Source organism: Dipodomys ordii, unplaced genomic scaffold, assembly GCF_000151885.1.
Source record: "Dipodomys ordii isolate 6190 unplaced genomic scaffold, Dord_2.0 Scaffold87, whole genome shotgun sequence".
In the NCBI taxonomy this organism is placed as follows: domain Eukaryota; kingdom Metazoa; phylum Chordata; class Mammalia; order Rodentia; family Heteromyidae; genus Dipodomys; species Dipodomys ordii.
In genome coordinates this window covers 1060118-1077696 of record NW_012267303.1, presented here as the reverse complement: position 1 = coordinate 1077696, position 17579 = coordinate 1060118, and the positions used below count along the sequence as shown (strand labels likewise).

Below are 17579 nucleotides of genomic sequence, written 5' to 3'. Positions count from 1 at the left end.
TAACGAATTCATCCAGGTCTGTGTGGGGCTGTATTTCCAGATTGCAGTAGGCTAGGTGAGACTTCCACTAGCCTGGAACCTTCTTTCCAGGTAGGATGGGAGGTATTCTGCTAATCTAGCACCTTTCCCGATCTAGTCCCTTCCCAGACGCAGGGATGCAGGGTGAGTCCCTTCTCCAAACATGGGAACCCAGGTTCAGGTTGAGTCCAGTCCCCTCTCTGGATGGAGGTATGCGAGGTCGAGTCCAGTCCCTGCTTTGGACACGGGGTTCAACCTAAGTTACCAAGTCCTGGCCAAGGTCAGTATTCCAGACCCAGACCCAGGTCCACTCACCAACCCAGTGCAGGGGCACTGCAGAGCAGCGACACGTGATGGCCCAGGCAGAGGCCGCAGCTCAGCACACCTGAAAATGTGTAGAACCACGGGGTGCTCAGTAAGCACCTGGAGTTAAGTCTCCCATTTCCTGCCTGCCGGGACCTTCCATTCAGCACAGTCAGCTCAGTGGGGCCAGCTGGAGAAACCCTCCCCAGGGGCCACGGAGGCCCCCCAGCTGGCTATTAATGTTCCTGGGCAGAGGAGGCTAAAGACTGAGGTCAGAGTCCAAGCAGCACATGGGGGTCTCACAAGCATCACCTCGGTAGGCGGTGTTGGGCCACGCCCCCTCCTGTGGTTGGAGCCTGGGCGGGCTGCAGTCTGCAGGGTGCAGCGGGGTCCCAGACACCGCACAGCTTCTGTCCAGCCCCACTCCAGCGGTTCCAGCGGGAGGACCCAGCTGCTCAGGGAGCAGCGGCTCAACCGGACACTCCAGCCAGCTGGCTGCGCTGGTCTAAGATGAGCCGCCAGTGGCAGAGGTCAGAGTGGGAATCCAACCTGACGGAGGCCCTGACTGAGAAAGGCGACAGCACTGCTGGAGCCCGCAGCCTGGAGCCCACAGCCTGGAGCCTGGAGACCTGGAGCCTGCAGCCCTGGAGCCCACAGCCTGAAGCCTGCAGCCCACAGCCCTGGAGCCCACAGCCCTGGAGCCCACAGCCCTGGAGCCCACAGCCTGGAGCCTGCAGCCCACAGCCCTGGAGCCCACAGCCTGGAGCCTGCAGCCCACAGCCCTGGAGCCCGCAGCCTGGAGCCTGCAGCCCACAGCCCTGGAGCCCGCAGCCTGGAGCCCACAGCCCCAGAGCCCAGAACCCGCAGCCCTGGAGCCCGCAGCCTGGAGCCCACAGCCTGGAACCCGCAGCCCTGGAGCTCACAGCCTGAAGCCTGCAGCCCACAGTTCCGGAGCCCGCAGCCTGGAGCCTGGAGCCCACAGCCCTGGAGCCCGCAGCCCGGAACCCACAGCCTGGAACCCACAGCCCAGAACCCAGAACCCGCAGTCCTGGAGCCTGCAGCCCGGAACCCACAGCCTGGAACCCACAGCCCAGAACCCAGAACCCGCAGTCCTGGAGCCTGCAGCCCGGAACCCACAGCCTGGAACCCACAGCCCCGGAGCCTGCAGCTCCAGAGCCCACAGCCCCGCAGCCCGGAGCCCTGCAGACCCGGAGCCCAGAGCCCGGAGTCTCTGCAGCCCCAGAGCCCACAGCCCTGAGCCTGCAGCCTGGAACCTGCAGCCCCGGAGCCTGCAGCTCCAGAGCCCACAGCCCCGAAGCCCAGAACCCTGCAGACCCGGAGCCCACTGCCCCGGAGTCCGGAGCCCACAGCTCAGAGCCTGCAGCCCCAGACCCCGCAGCCCCAGACCCCACATCCCATAGCCTGGAGCCCGCAGTCCTGGAGCCCGCAGCCTGGAGCCCCGCAGCCCATAGTCCCGGAGACTGCAGCCCAGAACCCCGCAGCTCCAGAGCCCACAACCCCGGAGCCTGAAGCCCCGCAGCCCATAATCCAGAACCCGCAGCCTGGAACCCACAGCCCTGCCTTGTCCTGGCCTCCCAGATGCTGCCCTACAGCCAGGGAGAGTCCTGCCAAAGCCCCCCAGCCCACTCCACACCTGCAGGGAAGGCCACGCAGAGGTCACAGCCCACCTGCCCGGCCCCTCCCAATCTCCACCCCTCATGTCTGTGGGACCTGCTGTCCCCAGTCCAGGCCCTCCAGGTGGTACGCGCTCTCTCTCTCTCTCTCTCACACACACACACACACTCATACAACCTCTGCCCACACACCTCTACTCATACACACTTCCACACAGACCTCCACCCACGCACCTCTGTGCACACACACTTCGCTAGGAGATCCTCACTGAGTCATTACCATGCTACACCGGGGCCTGGACGCTGGGCCCTGCCCATCGCCTCGGGCCTTCCCCAGAGGGGGTCCCAGGCACCCGCAGGGCGGCTTCATCTCTGGGTCTGTCCCCGAGTGTGTGCGCACACATGCCTGCACACACTTCCTTACCAGAACCCCCCAACACCCACCCATGCCCCAGAGCCCCTTTGACCATAGCCCGTGTCAAATCAGCAGAGGTGTCGCTTCCCACCCACGTGGAGACGAGCCGCCGCAGGCACTTGGCCCTCCAGCACTGGAAACAGGAGACCACGTGTTCCTTGCCAGGCCGGCCACTCCTGACACTTGCTCCTTCCTGGTGTCACTAAGCTGAGAAGGGTCAGCACACCACCAGCTTGCAGGGTGGCAGAGGGTCAGCCTGACTGAGCAGAGGTGGCGGAGGCCACCCAGGGACGGTGGACCTCCAGGTGGACACGCGGGGACACAGCAGTGAGAAGCATGGCGGCTGCCTGCTGTGTGAGGGTCCACACACCAGGGCTTCCAGGGCTGGGGGGGGGAGGGTGGGCTGCGGCCCGAGCCCATCCTGATCTCACCTGGCAAGACACAGCTCTGAGCACGCAGCCTGCTCGTGCGGCTAGCCTGTTCCCAGGAGAGCCCCGTCAGTGGAGACCGGCTGGTATCGCTGAGCTCCACTAGCTCTCCGTGGATGGCTCCCAGCAAGGCCGAGTGCTCGTTCCGCAACCATGAGATCCAGCAGCCGGGTATTGTGGGCCTGCCTCCACCCCGCGGTGACATATTTAGGTCAAATGCCGGGCAGCACACAGCCATCTTTCCCGAGGACAAAAGCAATACAAATCGCCCATCACTGGCTTTTCTTTCTCCTCCCTGAGAGCAGAAACAGGAGAGCTGACTTTCTGCCAGAAGAAAGTGCTGAGCTGGGTGTTCAAAAGGCCGCCTGGCCTCACCCTGCTGCTCCCCAGCCGCTGAGTCCCCCAGGACCCCCGGGCCATGGCAGGGGGTCTGTCCAGCCACCTCCTTCAGCAGGGTGAATGGCTGGCCCAGGCTGGGCCCATCCTCCCATCCTTCTCCCGTCCCCTCCAGCGGCGCCCCGAGTGACCCTGAAACAAGACTGCCAGTGCACAGGTGGCTCTGACAATCAAGTTCACCCACAGGACCTTTACCCCCCAGGCTGAAAGGCACCATGAAGGGGGCGCTGCCCGCCTGCCACGTGTGCCACACTGTAGAAGCCACAGAGCCCTCCGCCACTCACCCTAGGGGAGAGAAGGGTGTGATCTCAGCAGCCAGGATGCAGCTTCTGGAGCCTGGCTTCACACCTGACAGAGGCCAGGCCACAGGTCGGGAGCTGCACTAAGTCACAGGCAGCACATCAGACCGTGGCTCCAGCCCAGCGAGACCTGCTCCTGCCCGGGCCCGGGGCTGGCCATGAGGGGCCTGCAGCGCTCTGCCCCCCTGGTCAGCCAGGGGGTCTGCTGGGGCCAGGGAAGACATGGTGCCTGCTGAAGAAGAGTCTGCCCCCCCCCCACGTTTTCCAAGTCCCAGGGGTACATGGCAGAAGAAAATTTCATGCCATAATCAAGAAGTTCCCATTGTGGGCTTCTGCTCAACTTAGCATCTGTGCCAACCACCAGCCATCCAATTACCAGGAAAGCAAGCCAGGCCGCTCAGGGTGACACCAGAGGAAAACCAGGGCATCCCCGAGAGGCCAAGCCCAACCCCTGCAAGAGCAATCGGGGAGGCAAAACATAACAGGGAGAGGGGAAGGGGTGGAGGCCCGGGGGACTTTGGGCCAGAGGAGCCCTCAGGCCCACAGGGTCTAACAAGCCATGCCCACCCGGCAGTGGAAGGCCAGGAGGTCCGCTGGGCCTCCACTCTGGGCCCTACCCTTTCCCTCCGTGCTCTGATCAGCCTCCGTGGGCCGAGACCACCCAGCCCAGCCTTGGCGACACCCAGCCCGCGGGGAAGCTGCTGCACGGGGAGGAAGGAAAGCAGCTTTGGGGCTATTTTTAAACCTGCAAAAGTAGAACTCCCGAGCCAAGAGAGCCCCTCTTGGCACACACTCCAACCAGCCCAGCCTCAGCCAGAAATAAAAATCAAGTGATAATCCTTAAATAAAACTCCTTCCCGTCCGGCCAGGAGCACAGGCTTGGGAGGGACGCCAAAAGTAGCAGAACACTGTCCTGGCCAGGTGAGGCCTGCACACCTGGAGCCTGGCACCCCTTTCCTGGACCCTCTCCCAAGGCTGGAGGCATGGCTCAGATGGTAGAGCACCTGCCTAGCAAGCATGAGGCCCTGAGTCCAACCTCCATCAAGCTCCATCTTTTTTTTTTTTTTTTTAATCACCACCATCACCATGGACTCTAGAAGACAAAGCCCTGACCTTCCCCAAATGGACCAAGGGCCCCTCCCCATCCAGCAGCAATGTGTAGTGCGTGCACACACACACACACATACACACACACACACACAAACACACGCGCGCGCGCGCGCTCTGGGGTGGGGACAGCCCCTCACAGGAAATGCCTTGCTCTGCTCACAACCTCCAGCCCGCCTTTTGTCCCTTACTTCCTTCTTGTGATCTATTGCTCCACGCAGAGGCCGCGCCACATGATGAGCAGGGGGACCAGGAATCAGGCAGCCGCCCAGTTAGGCATTTCTACTCTCACAGGCCGGGCCAGGCTGCTGCTCAGACACTTAGAGATGTCGCCGCACGTTAGGAAACTGGGGGCACGAAGGGCCTGAGCCTGCCCCCTCCCCCATGTAAACCAGAAAGAAGTGGGGCTCCCCCGCCAGCTGCTCACCCTGATGGCTGATCTGCAGTCACTTGGACACGGGCCTGCCTCTGACACTGTGGGCACTGAGCAGGGAGAATGAAGGGTTCAAAAGCTGGGGCTTCAGCCCCTCCACCCACCCCCACCCCGTACCGTCTCTTTCCACACCGCCAACAGCCAAGCCTTCCAAGCCCCGGTGCCTTCTCTCCTAGCTAAACACCTACTTCCTGTTCAGCTTGGACTGGGGGACAGGCAAGGGGCCCCCACTTTTGCTAGGGGGCAAAAGTGACAAGGGAAAAACACTAAATAGGAAGGAGAAAAGGAGGGGGTATCTGGAGGATGGAGTCTGGAAGGTACCCAGTGGGGTCTTGAAGCATACATACCAGGGCATGTCCAGTCAAAGGAAAAGCCACTTTATCCATCTAACCATCTAACACCTGTCCATCCATCATCCATCTATCTATTCATCCATCCATCCATCCATGTATGTATGTATGTACCCACTCACTGGTATAGCCAGCCAGCCATCTCTTCAGTCCGCCACCTGCCTGCCTACTCATCCAGCCAGACAGCCATTTGTCCATCACACATCCATACATCTATATACTCACGATGTATATTGAGCCAGGCTCTGGGTCCAAGCTACTGGAACTCACAAATAAGGCAGCAGCTACCTCCACTCCCTTCTGTATGAGTCCAGTGAATGAAGGGGACAAGTAAGTGTGCCCCACAGTGCTGTCCCCCACTGAACACAAGCGGCTGGCCAGGGGCAACTCTGCCTAATGCCCCTCAGTCATACTGCACAGACCCCTCTAGCACGGCTGGGAGCTGCTACTGTGTGTGGACAAGGTGAGAGTCATGAGACATGATCCCTGGGATGGGAGCGGCTCCTACACCCACCAGGTGGTCCTGCTGAACCCAGGACAGGGAGCCATCAGCACAGCACAGCGGGCAGGCTTCACAGCACCCCTCCTCCTGCCCCACCCCACCCCTAGGCAGGGCAGGGCAGGACGGTGCTGAGAGCCAGGAGGTTCTCATAGTATATGGTTCAAAGGTCTCTTATCCTGGCCAAAAGAAGTCTCGAGGCCAAACATCCCCAACCAAGATTTAGCCATTGGGCAAGAGAAGTGATTTAGAAATCTCTTTTTTTTTGTTGTTCTCTTTTGCTATGTTTGGGATGGAACCAGAGGCTCGTGCATGCTGGGGAAGTGCTCCACCACCACCAACCCACACCCCAGCCCAAGAGACAGGGAATTCTGAGCGCTGTGAGCCATCTCTTTTTCATGGCCTTGGGTGCCGATTTCATCCTTTTTCTAGAAAAATTCTGGAAGGACCTGGATAGGTCTCCCCACTTGCGATCCGTCTTTATCCGCCCTCTGATCCATCTGTTCACACTCACGGTCCTCACTGCCCACCCTGGGGACAGAATCAGCCCTACCATGACTGCCTGGTGTGGGGGAGGGCAGGCCAAGCTCATGTCTGGGGGGCGGGGACTTTTCTAGCTCTGCACCGTGAACGATCTGCTAGAGCAGCACTAAGAGCAGCCCCAGGGCACAGGGCTACAGGGCTGCGAAGTCTGGTCAGCCCTGCACGGACCTGCTCCGACTGGTCTTGTGTCCGTCTCATCTCTGCTGGATGCACTGACAGCTCCCAATACCCTTTTGCCTTCAAAAGAAGGCTGATGGGGAGGACCCTTGTCAATCATCCCAGGAACTTCCTGTCGCAGGACCGCTCTTCTGAGTCTGTGCATCCAGGGTGAGGTCTAAGTCCTGATGCCTTTCTGGAGGCAGCTAGCCCGCCCTGACCAGCTTCTTCCAGAAGCTCTCTTACCCAGCCACTATACCCCAGAATACCAGCACAGGAAGGGGCTTCCAGGAGCACCGGTGTACCCCATCTACGTACCTTCTGTGTGATGCACATGCTCTCGCATCCACCCGCACTGCCGGCCCCCTGTGCCGGGAATGTGCGTGTGTCCTGCACTGTGTGAATAACGGTGGCCTGGAGCTGGGGCCTGGCACCCTCGGGAGCCTTCGGTCTCACCAGCAGAGCCTTCACATCAGCAAGAGCAGCACCTTCCACCCATAAGGAACTCCACAGCACGCCACAGCGATCGCGAGGCTCCCAGACCCAGACCGCCTCAGAAGAACTTGTCCAAAATCCAACTCCCTCCAAGTCAGTTTTGGGTGGATGTGGGGGTGCATGTCTTACAACATTGGAGATCATGGTTCCCAGGGCCCATACACCAAAGGTGAGCAGTACATGGATATTTGTGTACAGAAACCACGGAATACAATGCATTTTGCTCAGAAAGAAATAAGCCACTGAAGTACACCCCAGGCTCACTGAAAATGGATGGTGGTTTTGATTTATTCATGCACTTCTTTAACCAATTTATGTTCCTCCCTTCAGCCAGGGCCGGGCTACATGTCACCTTCACCACCCCCATCCCGTGTCATTTTCTCACAGGAACATTTGTACTCTTCAATATTTGATAACCGGAGGAGCCGGCATATACCTGGGCTATTTCCTCTCCTCTATGAAAACAATGGCAGTCTGCAGGCTCCGCAGTGTGTACCTTCCGCCTCAGGCCTTTCTGTAATCAACTGTCACTGGGCTCAGGGTACAAAAATAAGTCCCGCTCACATCCTCAGGGCCCCATCAACAACCAGAGCTGACGGCAGAATAATTGTCCATCAACTGGGAGCAGGCAGGCTAACCTATGCACAGCCCCGCCACAGGTGCAGCTATAAAACAGACCAGGACCTGTGTCTTAGTACCACGTTAGACTGGCTACCAGGACACACACAGCGCAAGTGTCAGTGTGCTAACACTTACCTGGGGGGAAGGCAAGAACAGACACATATGTTTGCTTCTATTGAAAAAGAATGTCCAGTGATGGGGCTGGGCACCAGTGACTCGCACCTGTAATCCTAGCTACTTGGGAAGCTGAGGATGGGAGGATCAAAGTTCAAGAACAGCCCGGACAGAAAGGTTACCCATTGCTTGGTGCCGTGGCACACACATACCATCCTGAGCTACATGGGAGGCTGAGACTGCGAGGCCTGTGGTCCCTGGCCAGCCCAGACCAAAGAGTCCGTGAGACCCACTTCTGTGGAGGGAAGCGGGGTGTGGTAGTGCTCCCTTGTGGTTCCAGCTCTGACAAAAATCGAACACAGGCAGATCCCAGTCCAAGTGCACACCTACCTTTAAAAGGATCGGCAAAAAGGGCTGGGGTTTTGGCTCAGCAGCAGAGCACCTGCCTAGCAAGGACAAGGCCCTAGTACTGGAAAAAAAAATCAGTGGATGAAATTAGTGTAGAGGAGGAAGGCAGTATGGGAGTGCACAAAGAAAAACACGTGTTCTCTACATATATTCTGATTTCAAAACGAGGCGTCTTAGTTATTTTTGAGACATGCTCTCCCTTTGTTACTAGGCTGGGGTCGAACTGGTGAGCCCAGGCGATCCTCCTGCCTCAGCCTCTCCAGGGCTAGGACTATAGAACTGTCCTACTATAAACAACTTCATATAGCCTGAGAATTAAATTAAAAAGAACTTCTGACCCTGTGCATAATGAGATAACATCATGCACTTTGGATGCACTAAAGACACCACAACCAACATCACTGAAGCTCAGGACTAAAGTCTCCGCACAGGACAGCAGGGACCAACACAAACTGAGGCCACCAGAGAGCAGAATTCTGCTCTTCCAAAACACCAAGATCAGGAAACACAGAAAGGGTGAGCGTCTGTTCCAAGGAGATGAGACAGGACACAGCCACGACCCAGACTTGCCTTTGCTGTACAGACTCCCACGGAACAACAATGAACATGGAAGAAAATCAGAGCAGAACCAATGTTAACTTACTGACCTTCCTGGTGTGCTGCCCTTGTTGCCAGGAATCACAGCAGAGTGTTTACAACCCAGGGGTGTGGTGTCTGCACCTGAGCATCAGGAAGCCCAGGAAAAATAATATAGATGGATAGATTGGGTGGGTGAAGGAATGGATGGATGGGGCTCAGATAAATAATAGTGTGTGTGTGTGCGTGCGTGTATATGTGTGTGTGTGTGTGTGTGTGTGTGTGTGTGTGTGTGTGTGTGTAGGTAGGTAGATGGACAGATGTATGGATGAATGGGGGAAAGGATGGCCTGGTAAAGAGAAAACAGACAGATGATAAAATATTAACCCTGGAGGATTAACTAGATAAAAAACATATATGGGAGTTTTGATGCTACCTTTGTAACTTTCCTTTGAGTCTAAAGTTGGGTCACATAAAAAGTTAAAAGAAAACAAAGGCAATCTCTAAACATCTAAATGAAGGGGGAGGAGCTCCTGAGGGGGACGTGCAAATCCAGCAGCGCACACCTCTCCAGTGGGACACCCCAAGGGTTCTGAAAGGAACTAAACACAAACCCAAGTGCTCTTAGTCATCTGATGCTTGGTGGTGGTCTCTCCTTGTGTCTGAGATTTACATGTGTTTTCATGACAACAGAAACCAACAGGCTGGGCTGGTGTCCCCTGGGAACCGGGAGAACGGTCCAGTGAGGTCAGAAGTAATGCCAGAGTCCCGGATGGGCGTTCCCGTCAGCTGAGGCCTTGCACGGGGGCAGGCCCTGGCAGGCTCGGGATGCGATGCCCAGCCGGTGCAGGCAGCGTCCTGGAGGCTGCGGCTGCTCTCCACTGCTTTCCAGCACAAGGAACCAGGGCTGTCATAAACGTCTCCTTTCAGGACTGGGACAGGATAGGGTTGCAACAAAGCTGAATATTCTATCACACTGAAAAAGACTCAGAAACCAAGCCCGCGTCTCCCACAGCCCACAGCCAGAACTATGCGAACCCAGCAAATACTAACCACATGACTAAACTCACGACCGGAGGGTGACATTACAACTCCCACAGACGCACATCACCCTCACTGCTCAGCTCATTATTACGGGCTGGAAAATACAGGGGGCAGCAAGGATGTGTCCCGCACCCCCACAGGCACTGGTAACTACACAACCGGCAAGGGGAGTTTCTTTTCAGAAATATGGGGGTTTTAGTCAATGGAGCGTGAACGGAGGAAGCAGAAATTGACCACGCTCCAACGGCTGCTGGGAGACAGCTCTCATAATAATCAGCGAGGCTGTGACCTCGCAAACTGCCCACACCCACACCACACCCACCCCATGCCCACAAGCAGATGCCCTCCCAACACTGATCAAATTCTGTGTCTACAGACGGACTAAAGGCATGCTGACTGCACAGGGACACTGTCAACAGGTGGCCCGGTCACTAGTCACAGACCAAGAGACACACAGCGGCCACTCCTAGCCCTCGCTGAGTGTCAATTCAAAGACAGTTGCCAAGAAATGAAAAGACTACCAGGAAATTCGAGCTCAAGTCCGGTATCTGACAAAATCAAAGAAAAGCCATTTTTCATTTCACTTGGCATACTGGACACGTGGCTTCTGTCTTTAAAACATCACGAGCTACCTCATAAAATATTTACAGATGAACTGATAGGGTGCTGCTGGGATTTGTCCAGAATACCCTGGGAGGGAGCGGGGAGGCGCCAGCCCGGCCCAGAACCAATTGCTACTGTGGACATCAGCAAGAGCTGTATTTCTATGAACACTCGAAATTTTCCAGAATTACCAAGTACTCCCTGGACTGTGCATGGCTGGATCACCCATGCAGCCCCCAGCTACTTTGGAGACAGAGGCTGGGAAGATCACGGTTTTAGGCCAGCCCAGGCCAAAAGGTCCTCTATCAGTAAGCTGGGTATGGTGGCATATGCCGCGGATCCCAGCTAGCTGGGAACTACAGGTCCGAGGATGGCAGTCCAGGTTCCCCAGGAAAAAGTATAAAATCCTTTCTGAAAAACAAGGCAAGAGAGGTCTAGAGCGCGTGCCTATCAAGCGTAAAACCCCATAGCACAGAAAGCAAACAGTCCCGCCTGTAACAGGCCCCCCAGAGGTGTCACAATGAACCCCCCCACCCAGCGTTAGAGCCGTCACGGAGAGGCAGCGCTGAGGACAGACCCGTGAGTCCCATGGCGGGGTGTCCCCTGCACAATGGTCCCCAGGGAGCTGCTGGCCCCAGAGGAGGTCCTTCTCCCCGCCCCGCATCACCCTGCCTCAGGGATACAGCAGGCTCCGTCTGCACCTTGGCCCGTTCCTGAGAGAACGTCCCGAGCCCTCGCCCTCCCACAGATCCCCCTGCGGTGGCCCCAACCCCAGGCTTTGCTCTGTGCAGTTCACAGCAACCAAATCCAGGCCCGTGACAGACGCTGCGTCCTCCTGTACTTTCTTCCTCGTCACACACCATCTCCACCACAGCAGCCGGAGATGGCGCGGTGTCCCACAGCGCCACACGCACTGGCTTCAGGGCAGTCAGACTGCTTAAACCTTCATGGTCAGAAGGCTTCACCCACAGTGGGGCGACCTTAGCTCTATTCTATGCCTCAGTTTCCCCACCTGTAAGTCGAGGAGCCTCTGGGGCTGAGGAGGAGGAGGAGGGATGAAGAGTGAGATGGCCGCAGGCGGAGCCCGTGGGGTCTTCAGGAGCCCTCTCTGCTCACAGCCCCAGAGACCAGAGCACCAGGGAGAGCCAGCAGGTGGGGACACCCAACCTGTGGAGGATGGAGACCCCAGTACCTCTGCTCTCCTTGCCGTGGAAATAAACAGAGCACAGAACTCCAGATTCCTTCACAGAGCTCCCCAAATCCTGAATTAACCAGGGAAACCATGTTGGATTCACCAAGATACTCCGAATTCTCAAGGACATTTCATTCTTTGTCCTGAGTCTCTGCCTAACGTCATCTGTCAATCCCAGGCCGGCGCTGAACTTCGTGGTGCAAAGGCCTACGTGGGTACTGCTAACTCCAAAGATGGCCGCAGGCCCACGCCTGCCCCCACGCATGAACCCAGTGGCAGAGCTCGGAGCGCACAGAAGCCAGGGGAGCTGCTGGCATGGAGAGGAGGCGCAGCCTGGCCCAACCCCCACCCCGGGCGCCTGCCCCCGTCAGCTCGTCTGATACTCACGAAGGAAGTGTTTTTCCAGTAAGGCGATTTCCAGGTGACCCTTGATCTCGTTCAGCCGATCAAACTCTGTCCTGTTAAAGTCCTGGACCCCTGTGGCCATGATGAGGGTCCCTGGGCCAGCCTGGAAGACAAACACCACGAGCTCAGAGGGCGCTGAGCAGAAGCGCCCGGGTCCGCACCGGGGAGTTCCACACGGCTCAGGTCATGGGACTGCTACAGCTACAGCTCTGAAAGGGGCAGCAGCCTCAGAGTCTGGGACACAGGGTAGCACAACGGCCACAGGACCCCCATCCACACCGGCCTGAGCCCATGGGACCAGGGGAACACAAGCCCCGCAGCGAGGCTGGCACTGGCCGCCCTGGCTCTCAGACCATGTGGACACCCTCGGAGGCCACCGCAAGGTCAACGTGGAGAAAGGACACAAAAGGACAACTCGGGAGTCTGCTCTGGGCCTCTGATGATGCCTTGTGGTTCTTGCTGCAGAGAGAAGCCACGGCCGGTCCCCAGAGCATGCAAGGCCCAGCCAGAGCGGCGGTCACCTCACAACAGCAGTGGGGCCCGCGCAGGAGCCCGCACCACTCTGCGAGGTCAGAAAGGAGAAGAGCAGAGGACCCAGGCCTGCAGGGAGCCGGGCTGAGCCTCTAAACCCAGGTCTCCCCGTCCACCCCTTGGGGCTGTCCTGCGCCAGTGGCCACTGTCCAGCGCGGGTGATGGTGGGAAAGGCGTGAGGCAGGCCTGCCTGGCTGTGTGTGCTAGTGTGTAATGGGTGCCTGAGTGTGCGTGCGTGGGGGCGTCTGGTGCATATGTGCATGCATGTGTGCAGGCAGGCAGGTGGGTGCTAACCCCATGACCCTCCTGCAGCTGACCCGTGAGAAATGGCTCACAAAGGCCCTGCCAGCGGCAGTGGGCCCGACGTCGCCCAGCTGAGTGCCAGCCTGCCCTCGGGCTGGCACAGAAGCACACGTGGACAGGTCAGCCAGGGGCAGCCCTGTGGGTGCTCCCTTCCCCAGAGGCTGCAGCCTGGGAAGAGGGGGCTGAGGGCAAGGCGTCTGGCCCGCAGCTCTCCTCCCCGGGCACCCAGCCTCTCCTTCAGCTGCTCTGGTTACCAGGGCACCGTTGGGGGGGGACTTGGTGCGGTAGCACATGGAGACTGGGGGGGGGCACCGTTGGGGGGGAGGGGACTTGGTGCGGTAGCACATGGAGACTGGGGGGGGCACCGTTGGGGGGGAGGGGACTTGGTGCGGTAGCACATGGAGACTGGGGGGGGCACCGTTGGGGGGGAGGGGACTTGGCGTGGTAGCACATGGAGACTGGGGGGGACCCATAGGTGCCTCTCAGGCACTCCCCCCCACTGCTGACAGACAAGGCCCACACAGGGGACCCCTGCTCTGCCCGTGGGCTGGTGGCAGTGAGCACCACAGCACCCCCCAGGAGCCAGCCAGCACAGAGGAGGGCCCTGGCCTTGCTCTAGGCCACCAGACTGGCAGACTCGCAGAGAGCTTGCTATCAGGTGCCTCTGCTCACAACCACAGGGCAGATGCCAGCGTCTGCACATCTGTCCAGCCAGCCTCAGACAAGCTCACAGAGCCTGGAGAAAGCAGTCCTCTGAAACCTGAGCAGGCAGTGGTCTGCGTGCGATGTACACACACACACACACACACACACACACATACGGTCGTAGGCAACACTGCAAACCCGGCATCCAGACCCCAACACTGTGGCTGTCAGTCTCAGCCCTCATCTTTCAGACCAACCCCTAATGTGTTAAAGACAGATGGATGAGCGAGTGCCTAGCATTAGAATCATCCAGAATGATCCAGGGGGAGGCCGGCAGGGGAGGCCAGGAGAGGCCCAAAGGTGGGGCGGGCCACATGTGAGGGACTGGAGGCTCATGCCTCGTTCCAGTATGATGGATGTTTGGTGTCACCTGCACACCAGGGGCGGCTCTGTGCCGCGTGACCAACGCCGCAGACCAGCGCCAGGCTCTGAGCTCTCCCCTTGCCCGCCTCCCACCTGCCCTGTGATGGGACCTGCCAAGACACCCTGCAGTGGGCGGCCCAGGAGTGCGCATGTGCAGCGGGGGCCTGGCCAGGAGACCTCGGGGCAGGAACCGTGTCCCGTCCACGTAGTACCCTGCAGCAGGGTGGACACCTTGGGGCCACCACCTCTCTGAGGACACCGGAAGGGGCCACAGCTCCCCTGGCAGCGCCTGGACACCAGGGGCAGTGCGGATGGCTCTGACAAACCCGTCCCGCGGTCAGGGCACGGCCCTGAGACCCTGGGGGTCAAACCCCCTGTGGGTATGACCCGAGTCTCCCCAATGCCCCTCCTCAGACTCAGGAGTGAGCCTGGGCTGGGACAGGGGCCGGCACACAGGCCTGTGGCTGCGGTCACTGGCCATTTCTTTCTTTCTCCAGCTTTTCCGGAACTATTTCCTACCCTGAGCCTGCAGCGCTGGCAGAGGGGAGGGGCGCACGAGTCTCCCAGCTGCTCACTGGATGCCGACGCCGACGCCGGCTTCCTTGTGTGTAGCCGCCACGCCGCGGAGCTGCCCCAGGCTCTCCTGTCCACTTCCGGCTTGCCACCTCTCTTTATCGGCCTGGCCCTGGCCACAGGGACAGCGCCCACCTCTTCTGTCATTACGTCCCCTCTCTGTAACCTCCCCTGACCACTGCCATCCCTCCGCGTGTCACCCCGGACTGCCATCCTCCTCTGCACAGGGCTCCATGGCCCTCCCCAGACCCCCCTCACCCCGCCCACCCTCCCTGACCTTTGCAATGGGGTGGTCTGAATTCTACCCTCAACCTCTTTGTCCTAAGTCACAAACATCTCCCAGAAAGGACACGGGACGTGCCTACCTGCCGGCTGGGGGCCTGACAGTGAGATAGTCACTAGCGACGGGGCTGCGGGAGTCTACTCCCGAGTCGGAATCTCAGAGGCAGAACTCAGAACAGGGGTTGCCCAGGGCTGGGGTGGGAGGCTGGGAGTGGTACTTAGTGAGTAAAGGCTTACAGTTAGAGCAATGAGAAAGTTCTGGCAATGGATGGTGTGACATCATGCCACTCCCAGGGGAGGGTGACATGGCTGGGTGGCCCGAGACGCAGTCCAGGCGATGCTGGAGGCTCACACAGTACCCTCCCTGGGGTGTCTGTGGAGTGGAGGGGGTCTGAGTCTCGTAACTGTATTGTTTTTGTCTTTCCCTTTTTGGTACAGGAGATTGAACCCTTAGGACGTTGCACTTGCTGGGCAAGCGCGTTGCCGCTGAGCTACACCCCACCCAAGCCTGAGTCCTTTAGAGTGAGTGGCTCGGCCCAGCTCAGAGAAGACCTCCAGCCCGCCAGCCATCCCAGGGAACCGCAGGCCGGCTGCGGGAGGGGGCGCTGGAGCCTGGGAACTCAGCAGGGAGACCCAGCGGGGAAGCGAGGGGCTCCACGTGACCCAGCCCCCCCATGTGAAAACAGATGCTCATGAGAAAACACGCACACAGCTGCTCAGCGTTACTCATCAGAGCCCCAGAGCGGAAACAACTGAACGTGCCTGGTCAGCCACGTGGATAAACAACTGTGGTCCACACAGACCAGGGCATACCCGGCTGTGAAAGCAGACCTGCGGAGCCCGCAGCCTGGGAGAACCCAAGGGCCAGGACGGGAAGCCGGCCGCCAGGGGCGGGTTCTTCATGGTGCCTTCTTCAGGAAATGTCTAGAATAGAATTCCAAAGACAGGAGGCTGGTGCGGGGTCCCGGCGGGGCAGCGGCCGGTGGGACTGACGGACAGGGCCTGTGGGACTGACGGACGGGGCCTGGGCATCGTAAGGTGACGGTCTCACTGGGGCAGGGATGCACTAGAAATGGTTTGATCCCACACTGCGACAGCCGGGCGTGCGGTGGGGATTCTCACACGAGGCTGCCAGCATCGAACCAACTGCGAGGACTCGGTGCTGGCCCCGCAGCACCACGCAGAGGAAGGAGCCCTGCCACCTCCGAGGAAGAGGGCTGGAGGGCAGACCAGGGCAGCAGCCCATCCGGTGTGCAGGCACACCTGTAGTCTCAGGCGCATGACCCCAGGGCGAGGTCAAGGGGCTTGCAAAGGGGCCTGGATGGGGAAGGGCTCTGAACCGCTGTCATCAGTAATCAGCCCCAGACGCCAGCGTGCAAACAGGCCGGGCGCAGGCCCAGGACCTCTGTGTATTTCTGTGTTTAATGTGCAAAAGGCAGACACTACTGCTGTCCCCTTTAAGACGAAGGGTCAGGCAAGTCCAACAGCTGGCCCCAGCCGGCCCCTGTCGGCAGTGACAGGGTACCCCGCACCCCCAGCTGGTACCCCACATCCCCAGCTGGTACCCCGCATCCCCAGCTGGTACCCCGCATGCCCAGCTGGTACCCTGCATCCCCAGCTGGTACCTCTCATCCCCAGCTGGTACCCCACATCCCCAGCTGGTACCCCACACTCCCAGCTGGTACACCTCATCCCCAGCTGGTACCCCTCATCCCCAGCTGGTACCCCGCATCCCCAGCCGGTCCCTCTGTCGGCAGTGACAGGGTACCCCGCATCCCCAGCCGGTCCCTCTGTCGGCAGTGACAGGGTACCCTGCATCCCCAGCTGATCCCCACACCCCCAGCTGGTATACCGCACCCCCAGCTGGTACCCCACATCCCCAGCCGGTCCCTCTGTCGGCAGTGACAGGGTACCCCTCACCCCCAGCTGGTACCCCGCATCCCCAGCTGGTACCCCTCATCCCCAGCTGGTACCCCGCATCCCCAGCTGGTACCCCGCATCCCCAGCCGGTCCCTCTGTCGGCAGTGACAGGGTACCCCGCATCCCCAGCTGATCCCCGCACCCCCAGCTGGCCCCCCGTGGTGCCCTACACCCAGGCGTTTCCCATGGTGGCAGTTTTCCCACAGGCTCCGGGCCCTGGGGGCAGGAGTGCAGGTCCCAATCTGACCTTGCTGCAGTGTCTTTGGCATCTGGCCCTGCCCTCAGTCACAGCCCCACGCAGCAGAGGCGTTCAGACCCCACCCCTCCCAGGACCCCTCCATCCTCACCCGCGTGTCCCCGCCATGGCCCCTCACTCTCTCTCTCCCCTTGCCTGCCCCTCCTTGACACTGCCCAGATGGCCGCCCCCAGCGAGGGTTACCAGTGGCCCCAAATCCAGATGCTTTGCCCCCAGTCAAGACCCCATGGTCCTTCATCCTCACCTCCCCTGCCTCTCCACCCCTGGTCTGTCCCCTTCTTCCCTGGCTCCAACTCACTCAGCACTCCCTAGGGGCCATGGAACATTCTGGGGATAGGCCCTCTTCCTGTAATGACCCTGGTACCACAAGATCAGAGGATATGGCGGGGGGAGTGGGGAGACCAGAACAGAAGCTCCTAAGCTCCAACCCCTCCACTCACTGGGAGTCCCAGACAATACTCCCTCAGGGAGGGTGTGATTCAGATGTGGCTGGCAGAGCGTGGCACAGGGTGAGGTGTGATTCAGATGTGGCTGGCAGAGCGTGGCACAGGGCGAGGTGTGATTCAGATGTGGCTGGCAGAGCGTGGCACAGGGCGAGGTGTGATTG

General features: G+C 59.4%; 1 protein-coding gene across 1 annotated transcript in view; it reads right to left on the bottom strand.

Moving 5' to 3' along the window:
* The window catches only part of Gramd4 (GRAM domain containing 4), a 64731-nt gene that overhangs the window by 40646 nt on the left and 6506 nt on the right, over positions 1 to 17579 (bottom strand). The window contains exons 3-6 of the mRNA XM_013025721.1: positions 12022 to 12142; positions 3479 to 3542; positions 1690 to 1802; positions 797 to 1648 (exon numbers count right to left, since the gene is read on the bottom strand). Coding sequence (XP_012881175.1) covers positions 797 to 1648; positions 1690 to 1802; positions 3479 to 3542; positions 12022 to 12142 — 1150 coding nt within the window. The remainder of the gene's footprint in view (positions 1 to 796; positions 1649 to 1689; positions 1803 to 3478; positions 3543 to 12021; positions 12143 to 17579) is intronic.